Here is a 22,358-nt window from a genome sequence, read left to right as displayed (position 1 = left end):
ATATGGCAGTGGTTTGATAGTAAGTTAAGGTCCCTGATCGAGGTCCACAGTTAAACAAATAAGTATGGTGCCTGATGTATTTGTTTTTGTATGACACTCCTTCCTGTGAAATGTAGCCTTCCTCTTTATATGGGTTTGCAGGAAACAACCTGAAACCGGCCTTGCCTCTCTCTCTCTCTCTCTCTCACTCATTCTCTCACTCACTCTCTCACTCACTCACTCACTCACTCACTCACTCACTCACACACACAGTTGTCGCCCCCCCCCCTCCAACACACAGACACGCTCTGAGTCTGAAAAGTTTAATTGTAGCTTACCAGGAGAGTGTGTGTGTGTGTCTGAACAGACAGAGGGTTCTGTGTAGGAGGCTCACATTTCCTCTGGTATGATTTGCATCTCACTCTCAAACAGCAGGCACCTCAGCTCACCCCTAAGTGTGTGTGTTTAGCCCCTGTCTGGGACCACTTTTTTCATTACTGGAATGGAAGTGGTCTCTCCTCCTCCCCCAACACACAGACCTGCTCTGAAGGTATAACGTCTGGAAAGTTGAACTCTAGCTTTGCTGATCTTTTCCTACAGACAAAAAGTAAAGAAATAGGACAAAATGTAAAGTCACTAACATGTGTTATCAATTATAATTTGAGTCAATTGCAGTTGAACACCAGCAATAAATACATTCCTTCTGCAACAAACCCAGAAATGAGCGGGCTGGCCTCCACATATTTCGCATCCACACTTTTTTTTACCCAGCACCAAAAACAACCTCCTTTTATAGACAAGATAGAGTATGTCGTAACCTCAGAGGAATCTTGAGGACGGGATGGGGGAGGCCCGGCTGCGCCATTAAACCCAGCTCTGAGGGAGTAACACACCCATTTAGGGAGTTCTCCATTCACTACAATGCTGCCATCTAGTGGGTATTAGAGAAACGTAACATTGACTGTTGTTTTGATTCCCCGTTTACGATAAGCTTCGTCTTGGCTCCAGTTTAAATACATAATTTAAATACAGGATATCCATTTTCCTGTAAGGATTAGTAGTGGAGCCATTGAACGTTGTGGGATACTACACTGAGCCCATAAATAGACTATTAGGAAGTAGAGAAGTTTCTGTGTGTGCACACCACTGTCACATGTCTAGTTTCAACTTCATAGACAGATGGTGCCAGCTGCAGATGGTAGTGTAATGTCTCTTGGCACAGGTCTATGGTATGAGTCAGGTGGGGGTGGGAGCAGGGAGGGAGGTTGGGCCTCTGGACTTCAGACTGTGACAGTGCCCTTGACTTCTGCTGTCAAACACAGTGACACATAGGGCTTGTTTCAAATGGCACCCTATTTCTAATATAGTGCACTACTTTTCACCAGGCCCCATTGGGTTCTGGTCAAAAGTAGTGCACTATAGGGGATAGGATGTAATTTGGGGCATAGATGGTGAGCCCTCCCCCCTCCTCTACACCTGCCAATAGGTCAGAGTTGTATAGGGCTACACCCCCCAACTCCCCAACACTTTCCACCCATCCAATTTTCCCTCTAAGCTACCCTGTGTGTGTGCAAGCTCCCAGGGACTGCCATGCAGAAGAATTATCAGCCAGCGCAGAGAAACACGAGATTGAACTTCACTCAACTTTCTAGAGTTTTCCCCGTTAACACTTTCAATGTTTCCCTTTATTGTGGGAATTGTGATCGAATCAACACAATATTAGTCACTTTCAATGCAACATCCCGAAACAAAACAAACTATGCAGACTTAGTGTGCAAAACTAGCTATGCGAGAGATTTTGTCCAAGCAGAGCACATCAGAGTAGGATTCTTTTGCATTGAGTAAGGCACACTCTGGCCCTTACTCTACACAGACTGGTGCACCATAACCAATCAGAGCTGTAATTAGGCCTATATGCAAATAAACCATTGCCATATATGGATTTGTGCCATTCACTTTAAACTGGATGGTTTTACAGCATGAGCAGTCACGATTGTTTTGAGATCAAAGTAAGAACTGCATGTAGCCACGTATGCACATTTGTTCATATTATTTGCTACTTATTAGTGCAGTTATAGCTAATTTGTAGTCAGAAATGTGGAAATATTATTTCGGTAGAACATATTGAGTTGTCATATTATTACTTTGAAAGATACTGATCTAATTATTCATGAATAAACATCTTTCTCTGAAAAATACTGTCCCCACTTCTGATGTCACTACTGAATTTAAAAGAGCTAAAGCTACAACCCTACAAATATCACTAGGTGATGGGATTGCACCCCTCTCCACTATGGCCACATTTCTGCAAACATTTTGGAGAAAATTTGTTAACATATTGGTCAATCTTAATGTATTTTTAAGAAGTGTCACTAGTACCGAACATCTAATATATCAAGAAATATGTCACGTACGGTTTTGTGACTAAAATATGTTTGCTGGTATGTACATCTGTCCAAATGAAAGATAGCCAGCCATATGTTAGCTATGGGGAGTCTTTTAAAGCCCAAAATAAATCAAAATGGTCACAACCGAGACAATTGACACAATAGAGATAATGTATGTAGAGGTCTCATCTTTGTGTCTCTGCTATTAACAATTCTGTGACCGCGTGGGCAGCGCCATTGAGGCTATCTTCAATTTTATGTTGCATGAGCCATGCTCTACCTACTGAGCTACAGAGGACCACTGTGGGTAGTGGAAAAATGTAGAGTATTGAAATTCATAGCCAGCAGGGCTAAAGTCATCATTTAAACATATAACATCATAAATAATTAGATGCTGTTAGGTTCTAATTTTCAGAATAAATAACCCACAGACACTAGAGAAGCTTAACCAAGTTTAATTATTCCCAAAGGTCCGATATACAGCTGTAATTCAGACGCAGACATGGCTTCCCCTGTGGTGGTATTCATACCCCACTTTGGGTGGTTTCCTCCTTATCTCGAAACATTGCGTCATTATTGTTGAGCAGGGAGCTAAGTGATATGATCCTTCAACAGTTTCTCCCCTTCTCAGTACTGCCTCATGTGATCGTGTTCCCTGCTCTCAGCCCCTCCAAAGCTTCATTATGGCACCCCTCATGTCTCTTTTCTAACTGTTCCTATACTTCTGAGTATAACAATGTTCAGCGTTTCACCCAGAATCCAACAATGCATAAGTTATTAAATCAATCAACAAGTTTCAGATTCATACAATCAATAATGAACATTTTACAGAAAACTCTCAATTAAATTTTAAGGTTTGGAAATTCTGGTTAAAAATCATGTTTTTACCATTTTTGTTAATTTTTGTATCCAAATGAATTCATAAAATTAGTATTATAATAGGTTTATCAAAATGATCACTACTGTGCATGGTTTTCCCTTTTTATTGCAATATGTAATTTTATTCAGTAATGTTTATGGGGTGGTAAGGAATTCGGGTAAATATTTCAAATATGCAATACAAAGTGTGTAAGTAGTATATACTGTATGTCTACCTGACCAAAAGTGTGTGGACATGACACCTGCTTGTCGAACATCTCATTCCAAAATCATGGGCATTAATATGGAGTTGGTCCCCCTTTGCTTCTATAACAGCCTCCGCTCTTCTGGGAAGGCTTTCCACTAGAACATTACTGCGGGGACTTGCTTCCATTCAGCCACGAGTATTAGTGAGGTCGGGCACTGATGTTGGGTGATTAGGCCTGGCTCGCAGTCGGTGTTCCAATTCATCCAAAGGTGTTTGGTGAGGTTGAGGTCAGGGCTCTGTGCAGGCCAGTCAAGTTCTTCCACACCGATCTCAACAAACCATTTCTGTATGGACCTCACTTTGTGCACGGGGGCAGTGTCATGCTGAAACAGGAAAGGGTCTTCCCCAAACTGTTGCCACAAAGTTGGAAGTACATAATTGTCTAGAATGTCATTGTATGCTGTAGTGTTAAGATTTATCTTCACTAGAACTAAGGTGCCTAACCCGAACCATGACAAGCCCCAGACCATTATTCCTCCTCCACCAAACTTTACAGTTGGCGCTGTGCATCGTCCATCATACTGCCAGATGGTGAAGCGTGATTCATCACTCCAGAGAAAGTGTTTCCACTGCTCGAGAGTCCAATGGCGGAGAGCTTTACTCAACTTCAGCCAAAGCTTGGCATTGTGCATGGTGTTCTTAGGCTTGTGTGCGGCTGCTCGGCCATGGAAACCCTTTTCATGAAGCTCCCGACAAACAGTTCTTGTGCGGATGTTGCTTCCAGAGGCAGTTTGGAACTCTGTAGTGAGTGTTGTAACCGAGGACAGGTGTTTTTTTTTTACGCGCTACGCGCTTCAGACCTCATTTCCGCTTCACAATAACAGCATTTACTGTTGACCAGGGCAGCTCTAGCAGGGCAGGAATGTGACGAAAGGAATGCATCCTATGACGGTGCCACGTTGAAAGTCAATGAGCACTTCAGTAAGGCCATTCTACTGCCAATGTTTCTATGGAGATTGCATCACTGTGTGCTCGATTTTATACAGTTGTATACACGTGTGCTGAAAGTTTGGGAAAAATAGGATACAAATGCGATTACATTTTTTTTACCCCCAATTTACTCCACTTCTGTAGAATGACCCATATAGGGAATAGAGTGCCATTTGAGATGCAGAATGTTGGTTGAAACAGGATGGAGGTAGCAGCAGCCTGAATGGAAGATGGATGTTTTCTATCAGTGTCCCCTGGACTGTGTGTCTTATAACCTATATCCCTGTCTGTGTCCCCTGTTAGTGGCTTGTGTGATAACCTGATCCAAGACATCATCTACAGCTACCTGGTCCTGCCCAACCGCATCACCATTCCTCTGGTGGGAGAGGCTCAGCTGGCTCAGCTACGCTTCCCAATACCTAAAGTAGGGAGGATTCCCACTCGCCACCGAAAGCAAAACACATATTCCACTATATGAAGCCAAGCCTGATAAATGAATCAATGTTTTTTGTACTGTTGTTATGTTCAAATGCAACCCATCCTTTGTGGCATTATTGAATTCCAATGTAAATGTAATACATGAAATCACTATGATATACAGTATGTATGAACTTAGTGTTTTGTCTTTCTCTCTCTCCTCTAGGGTGTCCTGAGGATTCACTTTCTGGAGGCCCAGGACCTGTTAGGGAAGGATAAGTTCCTGGGGGGTCTGATCAAGGGCAAGTCAGACCCGTACGGTGTCCTTCACATCGGCAACCAGCTGTTCCAGAGCAAGGTGGTCAAGGAGAACATCCATCCTAAGTGGAACGAAGTCTATGAGGTAGAGAACATTTTAAAGTGTCTACAGGGAGGTTTGAGAAGTGTTCTTAGGATGATTCTTATGTCGGCAGTATGAGAGAGAATGTCTAATTGAAGAAACTGAATGGGACTCTCTTACAATGTTGGAGTGGGTGGGTTGTCTGACATTAGAGACATTCTTACAGTACATTACCAATATGTTGTCCTGTATGCCACACAAAAGGTCTGTAAATACTGTATGTGTGAATGTGACCCTCAGGCTTTGGTGTATGAGCACTCAGGACCACAGAACCTGGAGATAGAGCTGTTTGATGAGGACACAGACCAGGATGATTTCCTAGGAAGGTTAATGATAGATCCAAATCCTTTGGGGTCCTTCCTCACCCATCAAAATCACTTGAACATCAAGCGTGACCTCTGCTGTAGCGCATAAAGCTATCATGTGTTAGCCCCTCTCTCCAACGAACTCACAGCATTTGTATATTTCCCTTGCAGTTTACTGATAGATGTGGCTGAACTTCAGAAGGAACAGAAAGTTGATGAGGTAAAGTTTATTTATTTTATGACTTCTTTCGTTCTTAATAAAAACACTCAATTGTTAAGACTGTATATGTGATCATCCAGCACAATGTGTTCCATTCCAGTGGTTTGTCATGGAGGAGGTGAACACCGGAAAGCTGCATTTAAAACTAGAGTGGCTGTCTCTGCTCCCCACTCCTGAAAAGCTGGATCAGGTACACCTTTATCAACTCTGCATCCAAAATGGCACCCTATTGCCCATGTAGTGCAATACTTTTGATCAGGTCAAAAGTAGTGCACTATATAGTCTTTCTGAGTGCTACTTTAGATCAGTCTCTATGTTAACATTAATGAGTCTACATATTCCCCTTCTACATCCACGTGAGAGTGAGTAAATGAAACATGCAGATTAGAGGGATAGGTTGGGGAATCCAAGAGGGAGTGCTCACTCTGTTTGAACTAGTGCTGTGGTGCTTATTTAACATCTGTTCCATTAGTACACTCACAGATCCCTGTAACACCTGATGCTGTGGGTGTCGCCCAAATGGTACCCTAATCCGGTCAAAAGTGATGCACTAAATAGGGAATAGGGTGCCATTTGGGACACAAACTGCATTTCTGCAGTCCATTATATCAGCTCTGAAGCCAAGAATAGGTAACTCACATCATTCTATGTTTGACCAACAGTACAAATTGCACCTCCTACAGTATTGGCTAAAGCGCAGCATTCATTCTGTCTCCTATTTACTGTCTCTGTGCCTGTTTGAAGCACCGTTATAACCCTAATACCATTGTCTTAAGGGGACAAATACAGTTTGAATTGAGTGACAAACTGTAACTATTGATTATGGTCTGGTCCTCTTCCGCTCTCTCTCTGCTAGGTGCTGACCAGTATTAAGGCTGATAAAGGCCAGGCTAACGATGGCCTGTCGTCTGCCCTTCTGGTGGTCTACCTGGACTCAGCAAGGAACCTTCCAGTAAGTCACTTCACCTGTGGTAAACTCACTGTAAGAATAGGAAGAACCACAACAGCTACTATATCCTTAAGATTGATCATCCGTTCTGCTGGGGCCTATGTGTACAGTAGCAGAGCTTAAACATCAGTCATTGGTCCCATTTTAAACTAACTTGGATGGGAAAACGCACTACATTGCATTAACTCAGCACAGCTTCTTTAATGCGTTAGTTAGGAGATGGTAATGTCAAGTTTCCTCAAAGGCCATAAAACAAGGTATTATTGTGCCAGTCTACTAGTCATCAGACAGTATGAGCCTCCCAGTTCACCCCAGCTTCTCTCACCTGCCTCCTCTTTCTCCTCTTCTTCTGATTGTTCTCCTGCTTGAACTCTTTCCCTTCCCACTCTCATCTCCTCATGATAATGTTAATCTTTATCCTCGTTTCATGTTATTGATCCTCATGCTAATGTTAATATTTATCCTCGGGATCATGTACATTTTTATTCACTACCTCTCTTCCCTCCGTCTCAACTGGCCACTCACACTAATAGTCTGCCAAAGGGCTACATTTATTGTAGCTGAAGTTGATATACTGTTCTATAATACCTGTGAGATCACAGAATTATTTTGGACTCTTTTTGCATAAATGCATAGCATAGGCAAACCCTGCTTCACATGTCTTCTTTTCAGCCTCTTCTTCTTTGCTTTCTTCTCTCTCCTCCCTCCTCCTCTGAAGAGTGTGTTCGAGGGGAACTTGGGTTCTGGCTACTTAAAAGAGAGGAGAGCTTCGGGCCTAGTCTTTTGTGAGAATACAGCCTCTCTCTATAGGACCTTATTTGTGAGTCCTCTGGTATTTTGCATCCTGGTTTCTTTTCACAGTGTGATTTTTGTTTGTAATTATGACGATTGAAATGAGAAAGAAATTCCAATAAGCATGTTGACTGTCGTATGAATGACTTATGCACGTATAGGTTCTTAATATTTTGCATAAAACATACAGTGAGGCTGTCAGTCATAACTATGAGGCCAGGACTTGAGAAAGATCTCGGTGCAAAAGAGCCAGAGGCATGTTAGGAGGCTTGTCTGTAGATTGCTTTCCCTCCATCCCGCTCACCCAGCCATTACCCGCCCGTTAGTGGGTTGTTGCCCCAGCAACAAATGCTCTCTTACCTGTAACACGGGCGTCCTCAGGACACTGACCCTGCCCCGCCTTGTCTCAAACTCCAGACATAACCAGTCATCTCAAAGCATCTCCCGATGCCAGTCTCCTGTTACACATGCCTCCCACACTACTCAGTCCAAAAGCAATGGCATGACTTGTCAAGGCATGGTCTGCATCCCAAATGGCACCCTTTTCTTTATATAGGGATTAGTTTGCCATTTGGGAAGGAGTCAGTGACATGACCTGTCCAGACATGTTAACAATTCTCCAGAGATGTGTAGCTGACAACAAAAATATCATTTTTAACAACAGATAATGAATAACTAATGTGATACAGAATGCAAGGATATGCTACGTTCTAAATGAAATGCTTCGCTCTGTGGATGAACTGTAGATGTATTTGTTGATAGAAATGATGTTGTCTGTGTTGTACGAAAGTACTCATCAAGAGAATGACTCCATTCCATTTACCCATAAAGAGATGATAATGTATCTGGAATCTCATAGATAAAAAGTACAAACGTGAATATCCCCATTTGTGGTTGGAGGATTCCCAGATTCTGTCCTATCCTTGGAATCCTCCAACTGGGATTTTTAGAAAAACCTACGAATTTTGGGAAAGTTACTAGAATTTTGCAACCTTACCCCCAATTATTACTCTCTATTCACCAACACCATCTCACTCCTGTTACTGGACAGCCTTGTCAGGGTTGGAATGGTCCTTTTGTTTTCTCCATAATGAATGCTCCTCTTTATCTCCCATTGGGTTTTTCCTGGGTATGTCGTTGTCAATACACTTCATGATTTATTAACCTTGTGCTCATCATGTTGTTTTTGTCTCTGTCTCTACCTGTTGCCCTGGCGTCCTGGTTTTGGGGTCGTCTGGTGTGTGGTCTTCATCGTCGCATCATGATTTAACCTCCTCCTCTTCTTCCTCCTGCTCCTCCTCCTCCTTGCATGCTCTCTCCTAATAACCAACCTGGTGTGTTCATTCTCTCCTGCCCTGGGGGAAAAAGCGCAATCCTTTAGAATTCAACCATGACGGTTTGAAGAAGGCCTCAGTCAGTAAGGCCATCAAGGTAATGTAACAACCGAGCATGCAGAGCCATCCAGACAGACAGACAGAGGAAGAATAAAGGCCCTGTTACTTTTTAAAATTTTAAACACCCTTCCTGTAATACAGTAAGACTGGTGAAAGCAATGGGGTGGAAGCTATGTTTTCATCTGTGCACTCACTTATAGATCAGTGATTAAGGATGAATTTAAGGTATTTGAACAGGGCCTAGAAACACTGCTGTTTCCCCTGTGACCAGAGAGTTCCACTGTAGTACGGGAAGCACGTGAAGTACTGTGCTTTTTCTATTAGGAAGTGGATTTAGTGAAAAGCAATTAAGTTTACCATTTGGCATCAACTGTATCGATTGATTTGATTCGATCCCAGTGAGTAATATTGCTTTCAAGTTGTTCCCCACCCATGTATTTCTACAGGAGCGCTGCTGGAGCATTAAAAATGCCTTGCAAGTTGATTTGCGTTCCTTGTTTTGTGAAATTAATGATTAAACTCTACTAATTGTGTTTGTTGGACTAAAACTGCATCCCATGCACTATATTCTAATATTCTGATGTATATAAAAAAAAATGTGTTGTATGAGATGATTAATGCTCCAAGAAAATATATCTTTATGTAAGCATTTCCTCTCTTCCAATTTCAACTCTATTTCCTGGTGTTATGGGGTTCTTCTATATACATTTATGTAACTTCAATACTTCCTGATCTCAAGTCTTTATGCTGCCATATTTAGCCAATGAGGGATCAATCCACATGATTCGTTTTACATAAATCACTTTGAACATAACCTTTATATCACAAATATAGAGCATCTTCCTTATAATTACATTTGAATTATATTGTTGAGAATGTACCCATTCTACATAATTAAATAAATTATTTAAGCTACAATTCTTAATTGGTGAAACTGCCACGTCAGTTCGGGATATTACAACACCAAAGAAAAACTGCAAACAACGAACAACTATTGTTCGTTTTTTTTTAGCTCGGACATCATTGCACATGTGATAGAACAGCAGGGGGGGGGGGTATTTAAATGTGAATAGATATTTAAATACTGAACTTGATACTAGGCTAGGGTGATACAGTAGTACCTATGAAGTTAACATCTCACAGGGCTAGAGGTTATTATGTGTTTGAAACCTGTTCTTGTTTCACAGTCTGGTAAGAAAGTGAGCAGTGTCCCGAGTCCCTTTGTACAATTCACAGTCGGCCACAAAACCTATGAGAGTAAGGTAAGCTCGAGCAAAATAACACATTTTTTAGATCCTACATTTGTATGTTACATTCAGTTGTAAAATACTTCAGTAAAAATACTTTAAAGTACTAAAGTATTTTGGGGAGGTATCTGTACTGTATTTTTCTCCTAAATTGACATACCCAAATCTAACTGCCTGTAGCTCAGGCATTGAAGCAGGGATATGCATGTTCTTGATTTGAAAGGAAAAACTTTGAAGTTTGTGGAAATGTGAAATGAATGAAGGAGAATATAACACATTAGATCTGTTAAAGAAAATACAAAGAAAAAAACTATTTTTTTGGTTACCACCTTTGAAATGCAAGAGAGAGGCTTATGTATTATTCCAGCCCAGGCTCAATTTAGATTTTGGCCACTAGATGGCAGCAGTGTATGGGCAAAGTTTTAGACTGATCCAATGAACCATTGCATTTATGTTAAAAATGTTGTATCAAGACTGCCCAAATGTGCCTAATTGGTTTATTAATAACTTTTCAAGTTCATAACTATGCACTCTCCTCGAACAATAGCATGGAACTATTTCACTGTAATAGCTACTGTAAATTGGACAGTTCAGTTAGATTAACAATAATTTAAGCTTTCTGCCAATATCAGATATGTATATGTCCTGGAAAATGTTATTGTTACTGACAACCTCAGGCTAATGCGATTAGCATATGTTAGCTCAACTGCCCTGTGGGGGTCCCACCGATCCTGAAGAAGTTAGAGAAAATAATGTAGTTTTTACTCCATACATTTTCCCTGACACCCAAAAGTACATAAGTATATTTAAAACCAAATACTTTTAGACTTTTACTCAAGTAGTATTTTACTGGGTGACTGTCACTTTTTTACTTGAGTAATTTTCTATTAAGGTATCTTTACTTTTACTCAAGTATGACAGTTGGGTACTTTTTCTACCACTGGTTACATTAACCATATAAAATAGAGGTATTTCCAGTGCAATGTGAATAGAATATGTCCTTGCTGATATACAGTCTCTAACATTATCCTCCTTCCCTAACCAGACGAGGTATAAGACCAACGAGCCTGTATGGGAAGAGGCGTTTACTTTCCTCATCCACAACCCCAAATGCCAAGAGCTGGAGGTCGAGGTACATAAGCATGATTTCCCTCCTGAGGGACCTCAAAATGTTAGCTATTTAGTATGGCAAATGTGTCTGATTTAATCTCTGTGGCTATGATGTGAGATGGAGTTGATTTTGCCTGCTGTTTTAAATCACACTCAATGATTTTACTGTTTTAAGACATCTTTGCCTCTAGTTTACCTCATTTAATTGTTTTGCTGTGAAATTTGATGCAATTTGTGCTGTGGCTGTGTGATTGTGTGTCCCATTTCCTCTCCTCAGGTGAAGGATGAGAAACATGAGTGTTCTCTGGGGACTCTGAACCTGCCCCTGGTCCGTCTCCTAGAGGCTGAGGACATGACACTACACCAGCGCTTCCCCCTCAAGAACTCTGGGCCCAGCTGCACCCTCAAGATAAAGATTGCACTGAGGGTAAGGGTCCATGAGGGTCTGAATAGGGCTCTTTTACATTGTCTATGTCCCAAATTAGCACCCTATATAGGGTGCTTCTTTTGTCCAGGCCTATGCAGGGAATAGGTTGCCATTTGGTACGTAGTCATATTCACATTAGTACTCTCCCTGCTAAATGTTTAACCTGACAGCAATTATTTTACATTTTTGCTTAAAAATAAAAAACGATATACTACACATTCTTCAATAAAGACAAGCAATGTGTCTCGTATGATTATTTTGAACCCTCTCCAACCTCTATGTCCCACTTGTGCAGGTTCTGTGTCTGGAGAAGCTGGTAGCGTCAGACCAGACGTCCTCGGTGCAGGTTCGTAAGGCTAGCACTAGTAACCCCATCCCCATGAAGAGACCGTCAGTCTCCGAACCCCCCAACCCTGTCCCTGTCTTGGACCTCCCCAGCTCTGTGGCCACCTCCACCCAGGAGCTCCACAGGAGAGGGGGGGATGACGAGCCCTACTCAGGGGGACCGATAGGCATCGGCCTGGCCGACGCAGGTAGGAGCACCTCCAACCTGGCCATCTCTGGTTCTCAGAAACACCTGGCACACAGGGGGTCAACCCCCAGCATCGCCTCAGACATCTCCAACCCCTACGCCACACAGGAGCTCCAGCAGAGGCTGAGAGAGCTGCAGAAGTAAGCATGCATGAAACCAAGCACACACAAAAACACATTGATACACGCAGGCTAGTGCACATACACAACACATTGTGACATAATTAAAGCATAGAATACAGATTTATTGACTAACTTGCAGATTATATTACAGACCTAATGTGAACAAAGAGACTAATGTGTGTGTCTCTGTCCACAGTGGCTCAGCCAGTAATTTCCCCCTGGGTGAAGTGCAGTTGACTGTCAGACACAGCTCTCAGAGAAACAAGCTCATCGTGGTGGTACACGCCTGTCGGTAAGTGACATGATGGGAGATTTAGATTTTGACCAGGGCAAATAGGGCTCTGGTTAAAAGTGGTGCACTCTATAGGGAATAGGGTGCCATTTGGGACACATACAGGACTGTAGTTAGTCTATACACTAAGTATTGGACAAGGTGTCATTTGTATCAGCTTAATCCACTCTATGTTAAATGTACAGTACAAGCTTATTTTTTATTTTGATAGTTGTTTTCTGTTAACTCAAAGGATATGATCCAGCTAACTTAATTGTGTCAAACTACTCAGTTCGCAATAGGACATTGATTTACACTTCAGACTCCAGGAGGGCACATGTAATGAGATGACTGATGAGCTACAGTAGCTGCCCTGAATGGATCTATTCTATCCCTGGATAGTCCACGTTATCGGTCTGTCCTGCTCTATTCCTGTGTTTTCATGTCTCTCTCTCTCCCCACAGAAACCTGATTGCGTTCACAGATCACTTGTCAGATCCATACGTGCGGCTCTATCTTCTACCTGACAAGCGACGGTCTGGGAGGAGGAAAACCCACATGCACAAGAAGACACTGAACCCTGTCTACGACCAGATGTAAGTTTCATCCTCTTTACTATTCTTACCATCAGACATCAATGGATTTACTGGTGGTGTACTGGTAATCATTGTGTAATTGTGTTTGTGTGTGTTGTCAGATTTGAGTTCAGTGTGTCGATCGTGGAGCTACACAGGAGGACTCTGGACGTGGCTGTAAAGAACGGAGGAAATATCTTCTCCAAACACAAAGGGCTGCTGGGAAAGGTGAGACTGGACCTGTCCTCTTACAACAGCACTATGTCTATACATGCATACCTTGTCCATTATTGGATGACATAACTGTGACAACACATTAATGCTGATTCACAGGGAAACTTTGCAATCACTCTTTCTAATTTACCTGTCCATGTTTCACCCTTCCTCCTTCATATCATGTCATCCTGACAGGTTCTAGTGGATCTGACTTATGAGGATATCGCAAAAGGATGGACACAATGGTTAGTGAAAATAACTGAAAAATACAGTCATGTTTACTTGTTCTCAAACAAATTGAGACATTATTTGCTCTCATCACACCATTTGAGGTACAAAGAATTAAGCGTAGTTAATGTAAACGTGTGTTTGTTATTCCTGCTTTATAACAATGTGTCTGTCTTTGCCACTAGGTATGAGTTGAGTGAGGATGGTCTGAAAAAACCTCTTCAGCAGCTATAGACTACACCATGAGAGTTAGAGGAGGACCTAACCAAGTCTTCAACCATGTATCATTGCCACTAGAGTCCGCATGTGTCAAGCATCTCAGAGTAGTGCTGATTTAGGATCAGTTATGCCTTTTAGATCAGAATAAATAAGATAATATGGACATGAATCCATAATAAATAAGATTACATAGACAGGGGGGGACATGATCGTAGATCAGCACTCCTACTCTGAGACACATGATACATACAGCCCAAATCTTTTACAAACGTAACTGCCTTTTCCATACAGTTGCTTTTAAGCCCGTGGGCAAATCTTCTATTTGTTTCCCCTTTTTTAATTACGGTTATTATTATTTACATGACTCGCAATTGTAAAAAAAAAGAAAGAAAAAGCTTTTGATATTCATTTATACACATCAGTTGCATCGTTATCGCTGCCCACTCAGAAACTCTCCAGTGCAATAGTAAGAAAGGGAGTATGTGGTGTTAAAATGAATGAAAAATAATTCCATATTTAAAGAGGAAATTATTGAGGACCGTAACAAAATATCTATTTTCTTGCTACGGCTGTGACAGCGGGTTTAACCGCCTTGGTTTATGTGGGGAATGTACAACATATATGTACAATGACAATGAGGACTAAAGATGAGGTTTATTATAGTGTTAGTTGAGGGAGGTTTCGCTTAGTCAAAATTACCATTTCATTTTTATAATTAAACAAACTACATATAAACTCTACAATCTAAAAATATGAACTTTTGTCAGAGCATGGCACTACAAGTTGACAGTCTCTCCTCTAAGTTAAATAGTGCACCTAGTACAGTACTTGGCCACCAAAGACACAAGTGTTTCATTTTATTGCCTACATGGGGTTTTAACTAAGCCAAATATGTATGCATGTTTGCACAATATTTGTTCCCTTATTTAAAGTCTTTCAAAGCATAGTGTTTAGGAACAGTAATAATAACAGAACTTGCTCTAGTTAACCTCAAATGAATATTCCAGCCTTCTTCAAGTCATTGTGGCTTATGGTAATTGATTTTCCAACTCTGAAATCAGGACAGATCAGTTATGTATGGTTGGTGAACTATATGTATCATGTTTGTGATCAATAAATATACCAGTCTTAATTCTGTTTTTGTATTACGAACACATTTCAGCATGCATATCTTATTCAAAGCTTCTCTTTAATGCAATCGCTTGCAAAAGAAAAACACATGATAAGAATTAAGGAATTGTTTTGGTTTACGTTGTGGGTATGACCATATTGTATCCGGTTACCACATTAATGATGCATATTAATGGAAAACATTTTAGACTGTACCATATTGGCGTGTAACCTAATGTATTAGTTATGATTTGTGTTCTCAAACCTCTGTCCTTTTTTAAACTAGTTGGATGCCTACCTATGTGTAAGCCATCAAATGAAAACGGTCTCTGAAGTCAAGTTCCTGTCCTCTTGTTCTGAACTGGTTCGCCTTCTCCATGTACTTTATTTATCTTGTGCCTTAAATCCACAAATATTAAGATATTTTAAAGTATAAAGAAGCTGTTACGGTTTCCATGTTTGAGAATTTCTACTTATGTCTTTTAAATAATAAAGAGCTTTTGCTGTATGCACGGCAATAAGCTGTATATTACTTTGACTCCATGGACTTCATTCTAATGTCCCACTGTTATCAAAGTTTATTTCGCTGATTTTGCACTAATGCTTGTTTTCATTTATTTGCCTTGTTTTCATTCATTTAATCGTATTCGTCTTGTTTTCATCAAATCAATGTAGGTGTATTGATGCCATCTTGTGGGCCCTTTCAATAATGCACAAGCTTGCTCACTGCAAACGATGCCGTGTTCATGTCTCGTCGGAAACTCGGGACCTCCTAGTTAGTTTTAACGTAAGTTATTTGCTTAGGGCTTCCTATTGGTGGATTTTGATACTTCCCAATTGGGAAACTCTGCTAACATGTGCTGCGTTTAGACAGGCAACCCAATTCTGATATTTTTTCTCTAACTGGAAAGAGCTGCTTTGAAAATATCTGATGTGATTAGTCAAAGATCACTTCGTGGGGAACAAAATGCAGAGTTGTGGTCCTGTGTAAACGTAGCGCTCTTTCTACAATGAGTAAGCAAGTAATATATTTCCAAAAGTCCGATACGATGTGAACACGAGTCACAAGCGCCTTCAAAAATATGTAATGTGCAAACATTTCGAGGGATAGTTATTTGTAAATGGTGTGCTCACGATGACTGACTCCCTGATTGGATGAGTCAACCATTGACGCATTTGTATTACCTTGGTTTACCTTTTATCTAGTCATTCATTTCAGGAAGATAAATATATCAGTCAACTCAAACCACCTGACTGTTCTCCATTCCCACATTCCTCAGCTCTCTCTTTTCAAAGTCTACAGTAGGTCTTCTAACCGAGGTAACGTTCTATTCATCTTCGTAGTCATGGCATGCTTGATTCCATAGCTATTGACGAGAGAAAACACATCTCCCGAATATCTTATATAAAACTAACTTGACCTTGGTCTTCTACATAATTTAAGGTCTCAGATTGAAGAGGAAACCAAGGCAGGTCGCGCAAATAACAGATGTGGTATTGCATGATAGAGAGGGAACCTATGCGCTGCCACGGAACGATAATGTGGTGTCACACGCTGAGCTTAGGGTATGAGAGGGAGAGGGAATCATGCTAGAACTGTATCTAATTCAAAGGGATTTCCTGGAAAAAATGCTGTTCATTGGGATTTTCTCCACGTGCCCTCATAGTATACATGCAGTAGGCCAACTGGTTATACTTCCTATAGTACATCAGGTCCTTTAAAATTCAGGTCCCGGAGGGCCAAAACACTTGTTTTTTTTCTACCTGGTAGTTAATTGCAACCACCTGGCGTCACAGGCCTGAATTAGTCCGTATTTGACGGAGAGGATGAAAACTAGAACTGTTTCTGCCCTTCAGGACCGACATTGAATAGCCCTGTCCTACATTATAACAGAAGGCGCATATTGGCAATTGGCACATATTAAATCGGCTGTTCAATACTTTTCAGGAACATTTTCACAAAGTGAAACAGTCTAGGTTACTTAGTACAGCACCAAACTACAATCATAATATCACTATTTTTATTATCAGTGGATATCTTCTATTGACATGTGCCTCTTATAATTGGTTAAAGACATTTAGGTAGACTGTGTAATGGTGTACGCGCAGGTGCGCTTCTGCTTGGCGTCAGCTAGGAGGGGCCAACGCTTGTCTGTTCATAGTGCTGATCATCGTAGTGAGACTTACTGCAGGAGCCGAGACCAATGGAGTTGGCTGAATCGTCCTGCATCCTCCCCATACCTTCCAACCTCCATCTCTCTCCCTGATTCTGTCTCTCCTTTCATAAAACAAAACGAAACCATAGACATGGATTGTTAACTACCGCATGTGTGTCATGGATCAAGAATGAGAAACATGGATTCGATTTACATTATTCTCGTCCTCCTTGCTCCCCAACCCTATTTTTTAGCCTCTGCAGACAGGAAATTCGGTGAGTAGCCTACATGTATTTATCTGAAGGATCATAATGATCCCAAACTGCATCAGCTGCCAGGAGACGCACATACTGTTATTTTGGGTCTGTCAATATTTTATTGGTCATTAGGCAGCTGGGAAAGGCGCGGAATAGCCTACTGTACGACTGCAGCTCTTGTTTAAGAGATAGGCTAACAGCTATATCTATAATATGGGGGGGGGGGGGGGGTGTTGCTGTAATATAGAAAAATGTGCAAGAAATAGGCTATGATATAGGCCTATATTATTGTTTAGACATGTTGTTTGCATGTACGTCTTTAACATGTGCAAGCTAAAACGCACCTATCAATATATCAATGTCAAGTGTTTGCTACTTTTAACGATGACTATTTTCTAATGGAATGAATGCCATTATTTAGGATACAGCATAGCTATTTTGCAGGGAGAAATAGCAGAGAATCACGTTAGGCCACCGTGGTGCGTTTGCTGTCTAATGTCTTTCTATCACGAAGATGGTGAGAGTCAGTGAGGGGAAAAGCTGTGGTAGTACCCGAGGCCACCATAGCCACCTGCTATGTCGACCATTTGGGTAGCTATGCTCATTGGGAGGAAAACCACCACATTATTAGGCTCCAAACCTTCCAAAACCCATTAGTTTGTAGCCATATCTATGATTAAAAAGAGACGCACTTTAAGAAGAGAGATGTAAAGAAATCCGATTTTAAAACGCCGCCTCCTTTTAGTGTTAGGCTATGGGTGGACCATTTGTTATATAGTTTAAATGCTTTATTTTTTACTTACATAGGCTACTATTCTGTATAGGCTATGCAATGTAATACTCAGCCCTTAGAAACCATATTTTTCATATCAAACCGTGTCATATCAAACAGTGATTTCCCTTTATTTAAATTTCAGTTTGACACACAATAATTCAGGGAATTGTTCTAAATACTATATTATAAAGAGCAAGTACAGTAATAGCATACGGTGTTAGAAAAGTTGTTAATAAATATATACACAATGCCTTGGACTTATCTGCAACACTTAACATTATGCATCCGATTACACCTGTGTAATAACGCTATTATTACCATATTAATATTGTATAAACATGTTGTAGCCTTATAGCCATGTAGCCTAGTAATTACAGTGTTACTGCACAGGTACAAGAGCAGCCTTTGTATTACCAGCTCACTCTAGCTGTTCTACCCTCCATAGCATTTACTCTATTATGGACCCTATTGTACAATACACTGCCTTGCCTGTATCACTTCCCAGTGGTTTTATTGCATGGGATGTAGGGCCGTTTCCCAAGACACAGATTAAGTCTTGGCCTAAAACCCCTTCCATAGATAATCTCCATTGAGTCTGCCTTTTAGTCTCGGTTTTAGGGTCAGGGAAAGAGCCCCATAATGTTGAAAATGTTATTTTTGGTTGCAGTTAATGGAGTGGTCGGTCTGCCAGCACACTCAGAGGAGAACAATAATACACTGATTTAGAAGCTCCTGTGTTTATTTTTGGACGCCTGCGCTCCACTGGCTGAGTCACTTTCACTTCTTGCGTCAGTTGATCAAAAGCATTTCTTAATTGGCTGTAGTGTCACTTATGTGCGATTGCTGATTTACAATCAGATGAAGAGGCCTGCTGTTAAACTAAACCTATGTTTTTGTGTTGCTTCTTTAAGTAATGAGTTTCTTCCTGGATTGGTGGCTTAAGTTGAAAGCATACTTGGATCAATTCCCCAATGACAGCAGGGAGAAAGAAGAGAGTGCATTATCATCCCCACTGTAGCCATAGTGACTGGGAACCAACAGCCTACAGAAATGTAACTTGTCTGAGTACAGGGTTAAACTGGAAGGTGAAAAAAAATCAACTTTCAATTGGTCAATTTAGAGGGGTGCACAGATAGTGGTTAGGAATAGCAGTCCTGAAATTTGCTCCATTGTTTGTGGACCTTGACAGAACTACCGTGGAAAATCAAAGTTTCAATCAGGAGGTGTGCTCACACAAAGCTTCTTAAATTGATAGTAATCTCTGTGTGTTCATGGTGCCTGACTAACTGCCCCCTGTAAACACCTTCCTGCTCTCATCTCCTCCTCTCACATCCTGAGACTGACTGCCTGATCCAAAGCTCCAGCATTGGTCCACCAGACTGGAGCATGGACACGATACACAAAGCTTTTCTCAATCCTCTGAAGTCTCAGCCAAAGCTTGTATCCACTGTTCACTTTTCTTGATCTCAAGGCACATTTATTCCCTTTTGCGTTCAGTTTTTAGTTGTTTGGTTTATGGATATTAAGCATTTCAACTCAATATTATTGGCATTAAATTGGCTCCATATATAACACTACCTGAGGAATCGGTAAAAGGCCTGTCCCAATAGGTAAATGCATTTTCATATTGCTCAGCCTGTTCTGCAGCTTTGGTATTTCATGAGGACAGTCTGTTGACATGCTGTGACGCGATATATCTTCCTGTCCATGTAGTTTCCCTGTATACACACACTGCAACCAGGTGATGTCAGCCTCAATAGTCGTCAACTGAATAATCAGCATGAACTAAAGATGTTAATACCTGTTTCTATGGACATGGGTGCACAGGCATGCATGGAAGACCTTTTCCGAGGCCTTGGTGAGCTAATGATGGCAATATTTGATTTGGTTTCCCTACATTCTAAGTATTTCTAGTCAGGTCGATGGGTTAAGATATTTGGAGTGTGTGACTCAATTTCCACAAAGATAATAACTTTAAACTTATGGACTGCGTCCCAAATGGCACTCTATTTTGAGGGAATACAGTGCCATTTGGGAAGTGGACTTGGACTCATGTTTGTTCAGAGCCAAAATAGTTCCGTGTTAAAAACAAGAGAAAATGTAACAGGAACTGACATGGGTTGTAAACAAGGGGACACCTCAGGGAAAAGGATGGCTACTATTAATACTTCTCTTTACAATAAGGGGTGGACATGAATGCAATGACTCGAACTAAATGTCAAGTGACAAATATGATGGAGAGGAGGGGGAGGGCGGAGGGGAGGGCGTTACTGTTGTCTTTGTTTGATCTGCCTTGAATCGCAACAGCAGATATAGTGGACAGGGGCGTGCCGCAGAGCAGTTACCACAATGGTTACAGCTCCCCCTTACAGAAAAACCACATGTGGAGAATCACATCATTTCACGTGGAAAATAACATGACATTTCACGTGAAACTTCACATGTGATCACATATTTTAACATGTAGTTTCATGTTATCACATGTTATTTTACATGTTGTCACATGTTATCACATTAACTTAGGATCCTGTGTTTCGTGAAATTCATGTGGTTTTTCCTTAAGGGCATACTTTACCCCCTGACGCTCTCCCTGGCCACTCCCTACACAGGTCTTATCAAGGTTGACAGTCAGTGGAAATATAGATGTTTTTATCAGTTATGACAGTAATGTGCACAGTATGACTTGTGGCAGCTTTTGTAATATAACTTTGTTTGGTAAAATATTCAGCAGCATCCAGTAACATTATTTGATCTCTTGATTAGCCTCTGTGTGTTCTGTAGGTGTAGCCATGGTGTGGCTACGCTCTTTCAGTCTTCAATCATCATTTAAGCTAATGTTGACAGTCAAGGAACACAGACACAGAATATATAGACACAGTGTATATGTCTGACAATGTCAATCAACAGGCGGCAGCCATTTGAGCAACAACGGCTGTAACGTATACGCTAGGAGTCAGGAAGCAGCTGCAGAAGGGGAGTTTAATAATGAGAATAAGCAGATGAACAAAACAGGAGAGGCATACTGAACGGGAAGAAAACCAATACTGCCTGAAGCCTGAGGCTGCTAAGGGCTAAATAAAGGGGAAGTAATCTAGGTAATGATGAAGTCCAGGTGTGTGTAATGATGGTTGCCAGGTGTGCGTAATATGGGTTGACAAGACCAATGGTTAGTAGGCCGGCACCGGAGAGAGGGAACGGGAGTAGGCTTGACAACTGTCAGTATATTGAGATGAGATCTTTAATGCTCCTTTAAGATACCAATAAACAGAGACATTCATCTGTCTTCTACACAGAGATCTAATTTCCCAGATGGACAAACGTTATGCCTTTGCAAGTAAAGAGCAAATCCAAGACAGCCATGTGGAAAGCCACCCACAGTTTTGTTAAATGATTAATTTGTCAGAATTCCTTTTTTAATAGCTTCATCCTTCACTTGTGTGTGCCTATAAAAATAACATCTTGGTAATACTTAGTGTTGATATGTAGCATTCATAAAGCAGTCATAAAGCCTTTATATGCATGGCATATAGAGTCATAATGCCCTATATCACCACTCTAAGTAAAAAAAATGATCAGCCTCACATTCAACTTCAGCTATCGCTTAGTTTCCCCCAAGGCTCATTAGGTTGATCAGAATGCCAGGCACACTCTTCTCTTGATGTTTGGTTTTGGTGCTTTGGCCTTTTGAGAAGTTTCTATTTTGCCTACGCACTACCAGCTCACTCCCAGACACAGGAAGGAGCAGAGTAAAGCAGACTCCTTCATCAGTAGCAGGGCCACGATGGAAGGAGTTTGAGTCTGTCTGTCTGTGTCTGACTAAGAATGAGTACGTGGGTCCCTTCTTAATCATACATGTACACCCAAAATCTTTCAAACTCAACTTCAAAAGTACGCTATTTTTCAATATGTTAAAAAATGTCAATTTCAAAAGACACACATACTATTTTTTGTCAGTATTGCTAGCATGTGTAATGCAGTCACATCAGCACCAATGCTGTAGAAACCACTGCAGAAGGAGGTGACTTATGTTTGATGCACAGCACACGTGTCTTCGTTCTCCATCATGTCAGAGTGCTAATTGGCCATGCCTCCCTGCCTGGGGTGTCCTATGGAGTGTGTCACCAGTGTTGCTGCTGTGGTATGACAGCAATGTGACATATTGAGCCCAAAACACCCCCAGAAACACTGCAGGGGATGGTGGTAGGGCTGACTGT

At 41.2% G+C, this 22,358-nt stretch overlaps 2 protein-coding genes across 7 annotated transcripts in view; both read left to right on the top strand.

Moving 5' to 3' along the window:
- The window catches only part of LOC109872062 (extended synaptotagmin-2), a 47,987-nt gene extending 32,499 nt beyond the window's left edge, over positions 1-15,488 (top strand). For 2 of the 5 annotated variants that reach the window (XM_020463156.2, XM_031806418.1), the window contains 16 exons: positions 4,726-4,846; positions 5,066-5,242; positions 5,480-5,565; positions 5,716-5,764; positions 5,865-5,954; positions 6,621-6,716; positions 7,432-7,533; positions 10,087-10,161; positions 11,192-11,278; positions 11,534-11,683; positions 11,979-12,355; positions 12,534-12,629; positions 13,073-13,204; positions 13,306-13,411; positions 13,595-13,644; positions 13,813-15,488. In XM_020463156.2, the coding sequence (XP_020318745.1) occupies positions 4,726-4,846; positions 5,066-5,242; positions 5,480-5,565; positions 5,716-5,764; positions 5,865-5,954; positions 6,621-6,716; positions 7,432-7,533; positions 10,087-10,161; positions 11,192-11,278; positions 11,534-11,683; positions 11,979-12,355; positions 12,534-12,629; positions 13,073-13,204; positions 13,306-13,411; positions 13,595-13,644; positions 13,813-13,861 (1,843 nt within the window). In that variant the 3' untranslated portion in view covers positions 13,862-15,488. Of the gene's footprint in view, positions 1-4,725; positions 4,847-5,065; positions 5,243-5,479; positions 5,566-5,715; positions 5,765-5,864; positions 5,955-6,620; positions 6,717-7,431; positions 7,534-8,873; positions 8,937-10,086; positions 10,162-11,191; positions 11,279-11,533; positions 11,684-11,978; positions 12,356-12,533; positions 12,630-13,072; positions 13,205-13,305; positions 13,412-13,594; positions 13,645-13,812 lie in introns of all 5 variants that reach the window. The other 3 variants (XM_020463158.2, XM_031806419.1, XM_020463157.2) reach the window with 2 other exon arrangements.
- Positions 15,489-16,103: 615 nt separating this feature from the next.
- Positions 16,104-22,358, top strand: part of LOC109872172 (receptor-type tyrosine-protein phosphatase N2) — a 161,562-nt gene continuing 155,307 nt past the window's right edge. Inside the window, exon 1 of one of the 2 annotated variants that reach the window (XM_031807032.1) lies at positions 16,104-16,276. Coding sequence is in view for 1 of the 2 variants with exons in the window: in XM_031807031.1 (XP_031662891.1) it covers positions 17,303-17,387 (85 nt within the window). In the remaining variant the exon portion in view is untranslated. Of the gene's footprint in view, positions 16,277-17,067; positions 17,388-22,358 lie in introns of those variants that run through there. The other variant, XM_031807031.1, reaches the window with a different exon arrangement.

This window comes from Oncorhynchus kisutch, linkage group LG27 (assembly GCF_002021735.2).
Source record: "Oncorhynchus kisutch isolate 150728-3 linkage group LG27, Okis_V2, whole genome shotgun sequence".
Lineage (NCBI taxonomy): Eukaryota > Metazoa > Chordata > Actinopteri > Salmoniformes > Salmonidae > Oncorhynchus > Oncorhynchus kisutch.
This window is presented reverse-complemented; position numbering and strand designations above follow the sequence as displayed.